Below are 15,367 nucleotides of genomic sequence, written 5' to 3' on the forward strand. Positions count from 1 at the left end.
AGTTGGCAAGATGGCCATTAGAGTGAGCACAAAAAGATACCTTCTCAGGATTAGAGTCATAACTCACAAGGAGACAGAGAAAGTTCACCAATTGATTTGGTTGGAGGAGATTGCCAAAGTCCATAGAAGTGTAACTCTAGAGCAACTTAAGTCATTCTTTGCACAAGCAGACCTTGCAGAATTAAAAAGACAGAATAAACTTGATTGATCAGCAATCAAGAGGGGAAACTTGTACAACAAAGACTGAAACTTGTGGAAGATCTCATGCTATTGGACAGTCTGTTGTGGAAAACTGTTGCTGGACACACCCAGATCTGTTTGAGATAGTGGATATGACACAGGGGTTAACATCGGAGATTGCCCCGCTGGATGCATTGCGCAATTAACTATGCGTGAGACAGCAAGATTGACAAAGTTTGAAGTGCAGAATCCTTGAAGAGGATTGCTATGTGGATGACATCCTTACATCCATACAAGCTTTGAATATTGGATACTTGGTTGAAGAGGACAAACATAATGATTTGCGTTAATTCTCAAAAAGGAAGGATAATGAGAACGGGCCAGAACTTCCTTGAAGACGAGGTGAAACTTTGAATACTCCTAAACCATTGACAAGGAAACATTTGCTAAGCCAGGTTGTTTGTCTATATGATTAAATTTGCCTTATTATACCTGCCAAGCAAAAGGGTGCAATTCTTGTCAGGAAGGCATTCCAAGAGGCAGGATATAGGAGCTTAACTCAACAAACGTGGGATAAGCCACTTTTAGGAAGTCTTAGGAATGAAGCCATTGAACTCTTTGAAGAGTATGTGCAGCTCAGTCAAGTTTCACAGAAGTCTCTCACTAGTTGGCTGGAAGTTAAAAGCCATCGGGGATTACATTCTTAGATGGTAGTGACAAGAGTTATGGAACTGTCTTGTACCCAACATGGGTGACTGACTCGACTAATCTGACATTTTATTCCTTGGACTAAGGCCAAGTTAGCACCACTGGACCAGAAGGCAGATGCTATCAAGGCTGAGATCTGTGGTGCAGTTTTTGCTGTAAGTCTAAAGAAGTACTTTGAGAAGCATGGGCAGATGGAGGTTAAACATTGGTTCCACCCAGACCATACTAGGGACAATTCAGTGTGAAAGTTATGGGTATCAGACATTCTTTGGAAACAGAGTCAGGGAAATACAAAAAACTGGGCCAGTGAGTGACTGGTGGTGAATCCCAGAGGATCTCAATATCTCAGACCTCATTACGAGGGGAAGCAGTCCTAAAGATCTAAATGAAGATTCTATATGACAGACTGGACCACAATTCCTCGGGCAACAATTAGAAGAGTGGCCAAAGAAGTCTGCTGCAGAGGTTGCTGCTGACACAAGGGAGAGAGTTAACTTACAAAGGAAGTTGCATTGTCCATGCATTGCCCCCAAAACCATGTGATGACAGGATGATCAATCCACTGAGCCACCTGTTCCTGTGGTTCCTGGAAAGACAACAACCAGCACAATGAATTGTGATTTGTTTGAATCACAAAAGACCACAGAGGTGATGCCTGAAATGCCTAACTGCTAAAAGTTCTCGTTGGGTTACGCTCCGCTCTGTTTAAGGCCCGACTATAATAGGCTATGACCCTCTCCCCTTTTTCTCCCTCCTGGGAAAGAATAGCACCCAGGCCTACATTACTAGCATCTGTGTCAAGGATAAATGATAATCTAGGATCCGGTGCAGCCAGAACTGGGGCATTACACAAAGCCTTCCTCAGGCGATCAAAAGCCAGTTCAAAAGTGATAGGTGGGCCAAGAGTACCTCCCTCTACTCTGGCCCCTGTCCGTTTCCTGAGGGCTGCATAGGTACCCCAACATCCAGGCCGTACATTCTCAACGCATATGACATGCTTCTCCACAGCGCCAGCAAACCACAGGTTCCCTCTGGGGTGCGCTTGTTTTAACTGTAAGAGTATGCAGCAAAAACCCAGGGATGGGCAACAACTCCACTAGACCATTCATCAAATATCCCATCTATAACTTGAGCTTGGTCTAGGGCTACGTCAAGAATAGATGGCCGAGCAACTCATACCTGCTGTCTTATGCAATGTGGAGTCTTGTGTGTGTGTTTTATACAATCCTCGGACAAATATATCCAGAGCCAATGCATCTCTTATTTGTTTGCTGAATGTAGGACAGCTGCGTTGAGCTAGATGTTGCAGGTCAGCCATAAACCCACCCAATGGCTACTTTGGTTGTCTGGGGTGCTCATGAAACTGTTTCCGCAGGACTGTAAGGGGGCAGTGTCCATCAAAACACAGAAACAAAGCATGACGCAGTGCCTGGGAACTATAAACCTGATTTCCTTGGACATCCAACAATACCTGGTACATGCGTCACCATCTAAGGAAGCTGCAATTTGACCCCCTCTCTCAACTTTGTCCTAACCATTAACCTCAGGCACCAATTTAAACTTCTGAAATGCCTTATAAGAAGAGCGGCCATATAGCGCCTGAGGTTCAGACAGCTACGGGTTTTATTACCCCCTTGTTCAAGCTGGGGGGAGGTTGCTAGCACTGACAGGCCAGAACATGTATGGCCATCTTTGGAACCTAGTATGGACGGACAGAGGGAATGTTGGGATACATTGAGCTGATATTCTGATGTATCAGAATGCATTCTAGCTTCCCAAGAAACAACAAACGGGGGACTCTTTTTTTTTTATTTCTTCTTCTTCAAAGGCTTTTCAACTCCTCTCTTTTTTCTCTTCTTTTCCAAACTTCCCCACACACACTTATTAATTAACCTTACCCTGGAGAGAAAATTTTTTTTTTCAAAAGAATAAGTTGCAGTAACAAACCAAGATCTGAAAACCACTGATATGAATATCTTTTCAATCTGCATGTGGTTTCTTGGGAATCAGTTACAAATTCTTTGTAATGTGTTAATACAAGCTATTTAGTCTTTCTCTTGAATTTCCTCTTCCTCCACTTTATCGTGACATAAATACATTATTATAAATACAGCTAATACCACCATTACAATAAGGAACCATCAAATTATTGCTCTAATTAACATTAACAATATACACATTTGGTTGGAGAAAAACCCTAAATACTGCAAGTCATAATACAAATACATACATTGAATTCAACAGGTTCGCTATAACTGTGAGAGTTGAAAAGGTCAGCACTATCTACTGCAAGCTGAGACCAAAGTTCATAAAATAAAGAAAACCAGTCCTATCTGTAGATGCGTAGAATGACGATGGTGGTGACAATGGTGGTGATGAAGATGATGATGATGTCTTGAACTTGGATGTTTGGTCATCATGAAGAATTAATTCCAAATACACTCAGGGAGGTGCTTCAGCAGTATAGTAAGGCCATAGTGCAAATGCAAAGAAGTAGTGACATACTTGTCCAAGAGCTACAGCATAAATAATCCTGCGAAATTGAATCAAGCTTATTTCTGTTCTCCAAAACAACTGATACAATCAATAAACATTAAACTTACATTTAAACAGGATTAGGAAGTGGGTCAAGGCAACCATGAGGCAGCTTCAAACACAACCAAAACCTAACACCAAATCAACTTAAATAAATTATCAAATTTATGTTTCAGCAGGAAACAACAGGAAAGTTTCTCAAAAATTAGAAAGTAGGTCAGGGAAACCAGGAGGCAGCATCAAACAGAACCCATTACTTACTCTAGTACTTCTGGCTTTTCTTTAATGCAGGTGAGCTACATGTTTCCCCCTAGTGGCTAGGATGAACACAACTTTGACAATCAATGCAACTTTGACTGTTACAATGCAATCCTGCAGAGGTGTGTCAGTCAAGACAGCCTCACAACATCCAGAGACTTGAGGTACTCAGGGCGGATCTCATCCACCCCTGGTGCCATGCCACCAGGAAGACTCTCAACTACCCCAGCGATTTCAGCCTGGGTGATAGTCGAGTCCTCGGTAGGACTGGCTGCATTGTTCCTGTAAAAGCTCTCCCAAAGGTGGGAGGGGGCTCTGCCAAACATTGCCAACAGACCCTCACAGTATGTTTTTGCCTGCTGAGTCTGTCCAGCTTCCTCCCCCGCCAACAGATCCAACTCACCACATTTACATTTACATTTACATTTACATTTAAATGAGTGTTCAAATGAGTGTTCAAATTGAGTGTTCAAATTAGTACATGCCAGAAGGGAAGGAATAAACAAGGGGGAGGAGAAGGGAGACAGAGACAGTGAGAGTATTTTTTTTTTTTTTTTTTTTTGAAAATGATGAGGTCAGGTATTGCTGAAAGATGTGAGTTTTCAGCAGTTTCTTAAAGATTGACAGAGATCCAGCATTCCGGATATGTACGGGAAGATCGTTCCACCAGCCAGGAACAGAGAACGAGAAAGTTCTGGAGAGTGATTTCGAGCCTCTTTGAGATGGTACCACGAGGCGTCGCTCGCTAGCAGATCTCAGACTTCTAGAGGGTGTGTAGATTTGTAATAGCGAGTGGAGACCGGTGCCGAGTCTGTGGTTGTTCTATATGCAAGCATCAGTGCCTTGAACTTGATGCGAGCTGCAATCGGTAGCCAATGTAAGGAGATAAAGAGAGGTGTAACATGGGTTCTCTTGGGCTCATTGAATACCAGCCGTGCTGCTGCATTCTGAATCATTTGTAGAGGTTTTATTGTGTTTGATGGAAGTCCAGCCAGAAGAGCATTGCAGTAGTCCAGTCTAGAAATGACAAGGGCCTGGACAAGTAGCTGTGCAGCTTTCTCTGTTAGAAAGGGCCTGATCTTTCTGATGTTGTGTAATGCAAACCTGCAGGATCGAGCAGTCTTTGCAATGTGATCTTTGAAGGTTAGTTGGTCATCGAGGATTACACCAAGATTTCTGACTGAGGTTGATGGGGTAATTGAAGAAGAACCTAGCTGGATGGTGAAGTCATGCTGTGTCGTTGGAGTGACAGGGAATACAAGCAGCTCAGTCTTTGTCAGGTTGAGCTGTAGGTGGTACTCTTGCATCCATGCCGAGATGTCCGCCAGGCAACCCGAGATCCGAGTAGCTACCGTTGGATCATCTGGATGAAAAGAGAGGTAGAGCTGTGTGTCATCGGCGTAGCAGTGGTAGGAGAAGCCGTGAGCCTGTATGATGGGACCACCAGGCGGTGATCAGTTGACAGCTCTGCCCCTCTCTTCACCTGAGTGTCCAAGACAAATGTCCACAAAGTCGATCATCGACCTCCGCCCTAGGGAGTCCTGAGAACAGAGAACCACATGTTCCAGGGAACCAACTATTCGTGTTCCTGCTGACCCACGAACATCAGAAATGTTTCTGTATGTATATTTCAAAACACATCAGTGTGCTGTGACACATCAGTGACAAAAGTAACAAAACCTCAAGACAAAGAGCAAGAGTTAAACAGTATTTCAGACAGATGAAGAAATAATACTTACCTTTTATCTTTGGCTGAAAAAATGGTATAATCAATAAAAAATCAACAAAATATAACCAAGAAGTTTTGTTTTTTTGGATCTGTATAATAGTCAAATTGACCCGGGAGTGGTACGAATGTAAAATAAATCATGCATGTTCACGACCCTAAATGAGGAAAAGTCACAAAATTTTGTCATTACTGTACAAATCACTCCGAGGCTTTTGACAGAACTTAATCTCACTGATTCATTTGATCAAAAGTAATTCCATTTTGTTCATTCATTTTGATCAAAGTTTATCGAAGTAAACATCAGCAAGCAGATGATGACATTTTGAAAATGCTACATAAATGGTTCACATGATGAGAACGGGTTTTTTTTTTTGATTTTGTAAACGCCACTGAACATGAACACATGCTGTCAAATGCTAAATAGAGCTGTGAAACTCTAGAATAGTGTTAATAGTTCGAAGAAATGCTTTTCAAAAAATGTATTTTGTTTATATGTTTGTGATATTTGGCTTTTTTGAATGAATTTCAGTATTTAAGCAACTTAGCAACTGATATATACTGATATATAAGATCAAGATCTGAAAACCACTGGTATAAGCTGCTCTTCACATGCATGTGGTTTATTTGGCATCGGTTTGAAATTCTTAGTAAAGTGTGTAGCAATCTCTTGAATCTGAGAGCCTCGACGGATGCGTGAGGTTTCCTTAGATTCACCACACAAACACTCAAACAGCATTTTTATTCCATACACCTTGAAGCGATTCACAACACCGCACAGCTCCGTGAAAAACAAATCTTGTAGTCTGTTAAAACAGTTAAGCTCATAAACATTAACTACATAAAACATCACAATCGATTACATTGCATAGCAAACATTCATGATCATCATACCTTGCTACGCTCAACAAGGAATACGAACAAATACGATCGTTTCATCATCAGACTTGTGTAAAAATCATTTCCAAGTCATACAAAGTAAATCCACATTAAAACCAATTAAGCTCAAACGATTCGCGGCTGACATGGGTGTGTGGACACCCGCCATTTTATTAAGCTCACGAGTCCACCGTCTGCCTACCGTGGCTGAAAAGGACAATTTCAACAGTTTCAAGCATTCCTGTTTTCCGATTTCAATTGAAAGTACAAAATATCAAGATCTCTCGATGTAGAGGAGCGACAGGTTTACTCCGGGCTCTTCCCGAGTGACCGAGAAGAAGATAGAGCTCATAGTTGTAGTTTGTTCTGTTTCAGCTCCACCATACAAACCATTGAAGAATAAGCAGTTGCTCACTTTATTGTGACAAATACATCATTATAAATACAGCTAATACCACCATTACAATAAAGAACCATCAGAATATTGCTCTATTTCCCTTCTTCATTAAACACACCAGAATACAGCTTTTCATAATAACAAATACAGTTAATCTTGTTCAGCTTAATACTCTTACTGAAATGTGAGCCAGCAGAAAGCTTGTGTTTTATTCAGTGTGTCATTCTGTGAAAACTAGTTAGAAGATTATCAAAAGATCTTTAATGTCTTTAATGTGAAAGATCTGACTCAGGTTTCAGGAAGTCATGAATCTTTAACGCAATCTGTGTCTTTAACCGTCTGTCATCATTCAGTCAGTATGAAGCTCAGTCAACTTCCTCTTGTGCTCTGTGAGTATTATTTTTCTAAATTTGCTTCAGTGGAACTGTTATTATATTATGTAGATGATCACAAAGCAACTCACAAAGCAATCAGACCAACAATATATATTTTATATATATATATATATATATATATATATATATATATATATATATATATATATATATATATATATATATATATATATATATATATAGACCAAAACAAATATAACAGAATAGGAAAGTGCTAGTATTAGTTGCTCGGGTAATGGGAAAAAGAAAGATCTAGTTCATGATATAGAAGTGAAGGATAAGTTTGAGAGAGGAAGATGTTTGTGAAAGATAAAAAAACTCTGTTGTGTTGTAGATCAGTGTTTGTTCAGTTTTGTGATGTGTTCGTTATCAGACTGTTTTCTTGAAGTTCCTGAAACAGATCTCTGCTACGATCAAATCTATAAATACCAGTTGAATATTTTCATGTTTATCTAGACACATTTAGTCCCCACACAATATCTCAATATTTGTTCACATTTATAATTATCAACTCAATGTTCACATTGTAATGACTTTTTCTCTTTGTTTTTTAGTGCTAATTTCAAACATTTCCTCTCAACATACTGAAGGTGAGTTTGATTCATATACTTCATCATGTACAGTGGTTGGACAATAAAACTAAAACACCTGGTTGTAGACCACAATAATTCATTAGCATGGTGTGGGGCCTTGTTTGGCCCACAGTGGCCAAAGGGATTTTGAGTCATTTTTCTTGCAGAATATTTTCCAGGTCACTACATGATGCTGGTGGAGGAAAACGTTTCCTGACTCGCTCCTCCAAAACACCCCAAAGTGTCTCAATAATATTTAAATCTGATAACTCTGCAGGCCATGGGATGATTTTCAACTTCACTTTCATGTTCATCAAACCACTCTGTCACCACCTTCAGGATACAGTGTTTGAACCATTGGGTGCACATGGTCCTCCAGAACGGTTTGGCGGTTTTTGGCAGTGATGCGCTCATCTAGCACCATGATATTGCAGCCCAAACCCTCACTGATCCACCCCCATGCTTCGCTCTGGGCACGCAACAGTCTGGTGGTACGCTTCTTTGGGGCTTCTCCACTCTGTAACTCTCCTGGATGTGGGTAAGACAGTGAAGGTGGACTCATCAGAGAACAACACATGTTTCACCACATTGTCCACAGCCCAAGATTTTTTCGCTGCATTGAAACAGATGTTTGGCATTGGCACGAGTAACCAAAGGTTTGGCTATAGAAACCCAGCCATGTATACTGACCCTGTGGAGCTCCCCATGGACAGTTGAGGTGCACATTTAATTCTGCAGTGAATTGGGCAGCTGTGGTTTTATGTTTTTTAGCAACTGGACATCCCTTTCCGACAGCTTCCTCTGGTGTCCATAGTTTCTCCTGTTGGATGTGGTTGGTCCTTCTTGGTGGTATGCTGACATTACCCTGGATACCTGGATACATCACAAAGACTTGCTTTGTGTCACAGATGTGCCACCAAGATGTGCACCAACAATTTGTCCTCTTTTGAACTCTAATATGTCACTCATAAAGTTGTGTCCATTGCAGTATTTTAAGCAAAACTGTTACTCTGCTGATTAAACCTTCACACTCTGCTGTTATTGGTGGAATGTGCATCAATGAAGATTGGCCACCAGGCTGCTCAAATTTAGCCATGAAACCTCCAACACTAAATTGGCCAAGTGCTTTAGTTTCATTGTCCAACCCATGCATTTTCATACAAGTGATTCTACTATGCAAGTGAACTTTTATAAACTGACTGAGAGTTGAGAAATTGCGTACATTTTATGATGATTAGAAATGCAGCCTTTTAACAAGTTGAATAATTGATTAGACAATTCTGAGGAGTGACAAGGAACAGTATAATGACAGATCTGTAACAACTACAGGGAACAACACTTCAGTCTCATCTGATGTGGCGTGTGTTTACAGTCAAGTAGCTGTGTTCAGTAAAAACAGTGCATTATTTTCATTGTGATTGTTGTCATTGTACAGCAAGACCAAAAGTGACTATCAAACCTGATCAACATGTATTCAGAGGAGAGAGAGTCACTCTCAGATGTGACATATATAGCTGGCGGTACAGCTGGTATAAAGATGGTTCAGACACTGTTTTCAGTGATAAACAGGAACACGCATTCAGTTCTGTTACTGAGTCTGACGCAGGTAAATACTCCTGTTCTGGATCAGAGAGAGAAGGATCACGAACATCACACATCAGTGAAGAAGTTACTCTGACAGTATCAGGTGAGTTTGATCATCTCTTCACACACACACACACACACAAAGGTTTGTCATGCTATTAATGAAAGATTTCTCTATTTCAGATAAAGCCACAGCAGTGTTAGGTGTTTCACCACAGACGTGGTTGAATGAAGGAGATCCAGTGACTCTGATCTGTGAGGTTAACAGCTCCTCTACAGGCTGGACATTCAGCTGGTTTTCTCTACTCTTATCAGGTATAAAATATAATGTGCTTCATGTAGCAACATCGGCATAAACTGATTTCATAAAATAAATATTATAGAGAGTAAAAATTTTGAATACATTTTGATTATACCAACAAAAGGTAATTTAAACATGTAAAAATGACTGCTTGTTTGAGGTAACTGCAAATTTTCACTATTTACAGGCAACAGCAATCATTATAATCCACTCTCAGACAGCAGCAGAGGATCTGGAGGACACTACAGTATCAGTTCTGCTGCTTTAAAACACACAGGAGTTTATGTGTGTGAAGGAGAGAGAGGAGATCCAGTCTATAACACATGGTTCAGCAACAAACAGTTAATATGGGTCACTGGTGAGTTATGAACCACAGAATGAGTGAGACACTCTGGACAATTTTACTTGATCCTTTTAGAGAAAACACATCATAACACAGTTACTTTTTAATAGTGTGAATGTAGTAAGATGCTTCTGCTGTCCAGTGTAGTAGTGTATCTACTATCTCTTAATCTCTTAATGCGCCAATATCCTAAACTCTCTCGTTCAGATCTCTCCAGAAGCTTATGTTCTTACATCTCGTGGTTTCATCCCAAAGAGACACAAAATCACTCACAGACCTTCTCCTGGACTGTTCCCAGCTGATAAAACAAGTCCTTAGACATTTTCAAAAAACATTTTTAGCCATTTTCAATATCTACTCTATTATATTTGTTTTGGTCTCATATCTTTATTAAGAAGAATAATAATAAAAAATCCTTGATGTATGTGCACTGTGCTAGACTGATCACAGCACTTATATATTACTAAATCATAACTTAACAGTTATATAGAATAATATAGAATAATCAAATAGATCAGATTAGACATTTTTATTAAACCTATTTAATGGAGGTTTTTGCAGTTGTCTTTGGTTTGCTTGCTGATGACATAAACAAAATTACACCTTAATATATTTATCATGACATTTTGAATAGAAATATTCAGTGATGCCATATGTCCATATTTTATATATTACCTGTAATATCTTCCTGAAAAGCTGCTTTGAAACTATTTAAGTTGAGTAAAGTGTTGTATCAGTCTTGGCCTGATTTCTAAAAGTGTAATTGTCTTCTCAGGTGTTTCTCCTCCAGTCTCTCTGATCATCAGTCCCAGCAGAACTCAACACTTCACATCTGTCTCTCTCTCTCTAAGCTGTGAGGACCAGAGTAATTCTAGATGGACAGTGAGAAGATACACAGACAGCTGGAGGTGGCTGGAAGATTGTTCATCATCATCATCCTTGTCAGGATCACAAACAGGGTCTACATGTACAATCAGATCCACCATCACAGAGGACACAGGAGTGTACTGGTGTGAGTCTGAATCTGGAGAGAAAAGTCATCCTGTTAATATCACTGTACACCGTGAGTCTGTGTTTCTGTCTTTATTCACTTCACAAAGCCTTTGTGTTTTGTATTTAAATATCTGGATTGTGATCTCAATTCAATCACCCACCACTCTAGTTGGTAATTTACACACTTGTCATGTAAACATATAAATGTTACATATTTCATAATGCTGCTCCTCATCTCGGATACTCTCTTACACAACAACATGAACGTAATCCTCTTCTTACTTTTAAATAATGTTTTAAAACTCATCTTTTTAAACTAGGTTTAGATGTAATAATGAAATAAACACAAAACAAAATTAAAACTGTAGCCCCTCACGGATGACTGCTGCATTTGGAGAAAGTGGAAAAAATAACGAAACATAACGTTAAGCATAAATTGATTGTAGGTCCTTTAAGAAAATGTGCTCAGACTTGGAGGTGCTGATTCTCATCCCAGTGGTGGGACATGGAATGGAACGGGGACTGATTGGAAGGCGTGATTGGAAGGAACAACCCCCTGATCTGAACCTGAGTGGTGTTCTGTTGCTGGACTTCTGTGCTAGTCACTATCTCTAGTTGATACCTCTCAACCTCCTGCACTAACTCAGACTCCTTCTCCCCCAGAGGCATGACATTCCATGGCCCTAGAGCATGTGTCCAAGGATTGGGTCACTGAGGCCCTGCTCTCGGTCGCCGCCCAATCCACAATGCACTTATGCTGCACCAGGCGCTCGCCTACTCCCACCAGACCTGGCTCCAGGGTGGGGCCCTGGTTGCAACGTAATGGGCGACGTCACAAACTTGCTTATATTTTCTTTCATAAAGGGCTATGCACCACTCTTTATTTGGCATGTCACCTAGGACCTGTTTGCCTTGGAAGACCCTAACAGGGGCATATAGCCTCTGACAACGTAGCTCCTAGGATCATCCAGGCACTCACACCCCTCCACCACGTTAAGGTGTCAGTTTCATGAGAAGCTGGGAGTCTAGAGGTAACTCTTGGTTGCACTTGTCCAGTGAACAGAAGTCAGCCGGCTGGAGGTGAAAGGAAGAAGAATGCCTTACCCATAGAAGTCTACAACACACTTTCTGAAGAGACACTTATCAAGGCTGTTTAAAAGGAAAGATAGAAGTATTCTATGAGTGGTTAAGATCACAAATAGGGAATCATCCAACACATTTTTTAACATTTGAGAGCAGCTTTCAGAGAAAAGTGCAATGTATCTCAACTACTATAAACTATAAACCTTCAAATAGAAGGGGAGGATATTTGTGCCTACTCCCATGCATAATTGAGGACATTAGATATGCTGGCCTTAGGAGAGACCTTCAAAAGCTGGTCAGAGACAAGCCAGCGTCAACACTTTTTACCATTACTAGGTTGATTGTTGTTCCGTGTCTGCAAGGAAACTGATGTTTCCTGTTCAGGTGGTGATTCCTTCCCCAGCTCAAAACCCCAACATGATGCATTCCCAATACGAAGGATTGATGAGAGTTTTGACGCTCTTCAGGGAGCAACATTCTTCTCTTCAATTGACCTGGTGAGTGGATAACACCAGGTAGCCATTTACAAGTGTGATAGACATAAGACAGCCTTTACAACTCCATTTGGGAGTTTTTAGCACTGTCGAAAGCCTTTTGAGGTGTGCAATGGGCCATCAACATTTCAACGTCTTATGCACAACAATGGGTGATCTAAGTTTTCAAGTCATGCTAGTATATTTGGATGCACTAGTGTATCTGCACTTGCAAAATGTTGGACATAGTCTTTAAGAGGCTTAAGGAAACAGGTCTCAAGTCAAGCCTGAGAAGTGCCACTTCCTTCAGCATGAAGTAACCTTCAATCAAGTCTCTGTTACAGATCCTGAAAAAATTGAGGCGGTAAGAGAATAGAAGGTCCCCAAAACAATAAAGGAACTGCACTCATTTTAAGGATTCTGTAGTTACTACAGAAAGTTCATAGAGAGTTTTTCTAAAATTGCTGGTCCCCTTCATGACTTAGTAGATCTGTTTATTACCCAGTTTGGCCAAGGGAAGAAGGATTTCTGTGCTTTGTGGTCATTCGAGCGCCAATCAGCATTTGAGCTACTAAAAGAGAAACGAACCCCTGCTCCTGTATTAAGATATGCAGATTTTAGTCTCCAGTTCCCAAGCAGGTCACAAGCAACCTTTAGACAGAAAGCAACAATGGTTAGTCATTCATTAAGAAAGATTGAGAGTGGTTCATGACCCAACAAAAAATATGCTGAACATAAGGCTGTTGAGAGGTAAGTCCTGGTCCTCTCTGGTCTCACGCTGTTCACTTGTGTCTTGTGTTTTAGTATTGGGGTAGTAGGGTTTCTTGAGTGTTTTAATAGACACCTCTAAATAAAATACATTATTATTGTTGTTGTTTTTGTTGTAATTACATTGTAGATATATTCTCACTATATTCTTCCTATTCATCTGCTGATGTTTGCTCTGTTTCTGTAGATGGTGTGATTCTGGAGAGTCCTGTTCATCCTGTGACTGAAGGAGAATCTCTGACTCTACGCTGTTTATATCAACATTCAACCTCACCAAACCTCAGAGCTGATTTCTATAAAGATGAATCACTCATCCAGAGTCAAACTACCGGAATGATCATCTCTAATTTCTCAAAGTCACACAAGGGTTTCTACTCCTGCAAACACCCAGAGAAAGGAGAGTCACCCAAGAGCTGGATCTCAGTCACAGGTGAGAGTCAAACTGAGCTGATTTATTTCTTCTTATGTTCTCGTTCAGATATGGTGCTTGATAAAGTGTTTGTGTGTCTCTTCTTCAGCGTCTCATTCAGGATCTCAGATCTCTGTCCTCCACACATTCACTTCTGTTCTGACAGTTTCTCTATATCTGCTAGTGACAGTCGTGCTGATTTACAAATGCTGCAGGATGAGAGGTAAAGGTCTGATTTATTGCATTATATTAATGTTTTGGGTGGAACATCATGTATTATATAAATTGTTGTAATACAAATCAGTTCAACTGACTGTTTTGCTCCTTCTGTTTATTTTTTTACTCCCGTAAATACACATCTTTTCTCACCGACAAAGGACTTAATTTTTATTTTAGTCTTTTTTAGTCGTATTTAATGAGTTTAAAGATTATAGTTATGGTTCATAAACAACAAAGCTGTTCACAGAAAAGCTTTTTTTGTGTGTTTTTCAGCTGAATCTGTTGAAGAACAATAAATGAATGCGTCGTGATGGTGAGAAAACTTCAGCTTCATCCTGGAATCTTACAAAAATGAATGGCTGTTATGTACATCGTTTATTTTTTGTGCTTTACCTAAAAAGGTCATATCTCTAATTCCTGGGCGATCAAGGGACTATATTAAAGTACTAAGGTTATTATCAGAACAAACTCTTAAGTATCTGTAAGATGGACCCAGAAAAACTTGTACTTTTTTTGTATTTTATGTGCAAAACTTTAAGTACAAAATAAAGATACAAATAGAAGCATGCACGTGATACTGCTAAAATCCTCAACATACATCTCTTCAAATGGGCAAAACACACACAATATGCCTTAAAATGCCATCTATACGTCATTAGGTTTTATTACCTACATCTCAATAAAATCACACCAGGGATTATGTAGCACTAATGGTGTTTATAGAGTGAGTTGATTGGCCGTCGGATGTCAAGAAGACAGCGTGGGTCTGATAGCATAGAAATGAGCTGATTATTCACTCTCAAGTGAACACATGCTACTGTCATTTAACACACCGGGATAGATGTGTTCATTAGCCAGTCACCATCACATTCATCTCTCTGAATGAAGGCATATATATCATATTGGATTTCACGCACATGGATCACGCCGCATGGGTTTCCATATCATTTATCTTCAGTAAACAATCTGTAGTTGCGACGAAGATAATAACTGGAAATAAAGAGAAGGAAATGCCTGTGTGAGTTGCACTATAGTTTACATCGTGTCCTTCGAAATGGAAGGAAACACAATAGTGTTGGTGCTTTTAAATAAAGCAGTTTTTCCAACTTTGTAAGTTTGCCTTCGTGAACGCAAAGTGTTTATCAAGAAGAGACCACACAGAGTGTTATATTTTCTTTTGTTATATAAGGATTCATGAGAATAGGACAGACTCGACTTTTTAAGACCCAACCTTTATCTAACCTGAGAATAAACAAAAGGTAGAAGGTGAAGGAGATTTAGCGCCATAAAACAATAAATGCATACAAAAAAAGCATAGGATGGCAAAATTACTCAAAATTAAATCATTAAATAAATGTTGAATTATATAAATAAAGTGTTAAATCCATAAATAAATAAATATTCATTGAGCTCCCCTACATTCATGACTTGCCAACAGTGGTGACTATTATAAATTTCGAATTGTATAAAATGCATAAATATTGTACATTTTAAATACTATACATACGAGTAGTGTGGTCATTGAAAATAAAAACAAACGAAAT

At 39.7% G+C, this 15,367-nt stretch overlaps 1 protein-coding gene across 1 annotated transcript; it reads left to right on the forward strand.

Moving 5' to 3' along the window:
* Positions 1–7,041: 7,041 nt before the first annotated feature.
* Positions 7,042–14,373, forward strand: LOC122334037 (high affinity immunoglobulin gamma Fc receptor I-like). The gene is made up of 9 exons (XM_043231928.1): positions 7,042–7,072; positions 7,633–7,668; positions 9,086–9,337; positions 9,418–9,549; positions 9,723–9,893; positions 10,654–10,941; positions 13,383–13,625; positions 13,714–13,827; positions 14,097–14,373. Exons 1-9 carry the CDS (start codon positions 7,042–7,044, stop codon positions 14,117–14,119), a joined length of 1,290 nt encoding a protein of 429 aa, XP_043087863.1. The 3' UTR covers positions 14,120–14,373.
* Positions 14,374–15,367: the final 994 nt, after the last annotated feature.

Source organism: Puntigrus tetrazona, unplaced genomic scaffold, assembly GCF_018831695.1.
Source record: "Puntigrus tetrazona isolate hp1 unplaced genomic scaffold, ASM1883169v1 S000000472, whole genome shotgun sequence".
NCBI classification, from domain to species: domain Eukaryota; kingdom Metazoa; phylum Chordata; class Actinopteri; order Cypriniformes; family Cyprinidae; genus Puntigrus; species Puntigrus tetrazona.

Bases quoted from the DNA above. Each gene is read 5' to 3' on its own strand.
- LOC122334037 (XM_043231928.1), top strand. From the start codon at position 7,042: ATGAAGCTCAGTCAACTTCCTCTTGTGCTCT. The intron at 9,550-9,722 runs GTATAAAATATA...CACTATTTACAG, and splicing joins GTTTTCTCTACTCTTATCAG to GCAACAGCAATCATTATAAT. The intron at 10,942-13,382 runs GTGAGTCTGTGT...CTGTTTCTGTAG, and splicing joins TGTTAATATCACTGTACACC to ATGGTGTGATTCTGGAGAGT.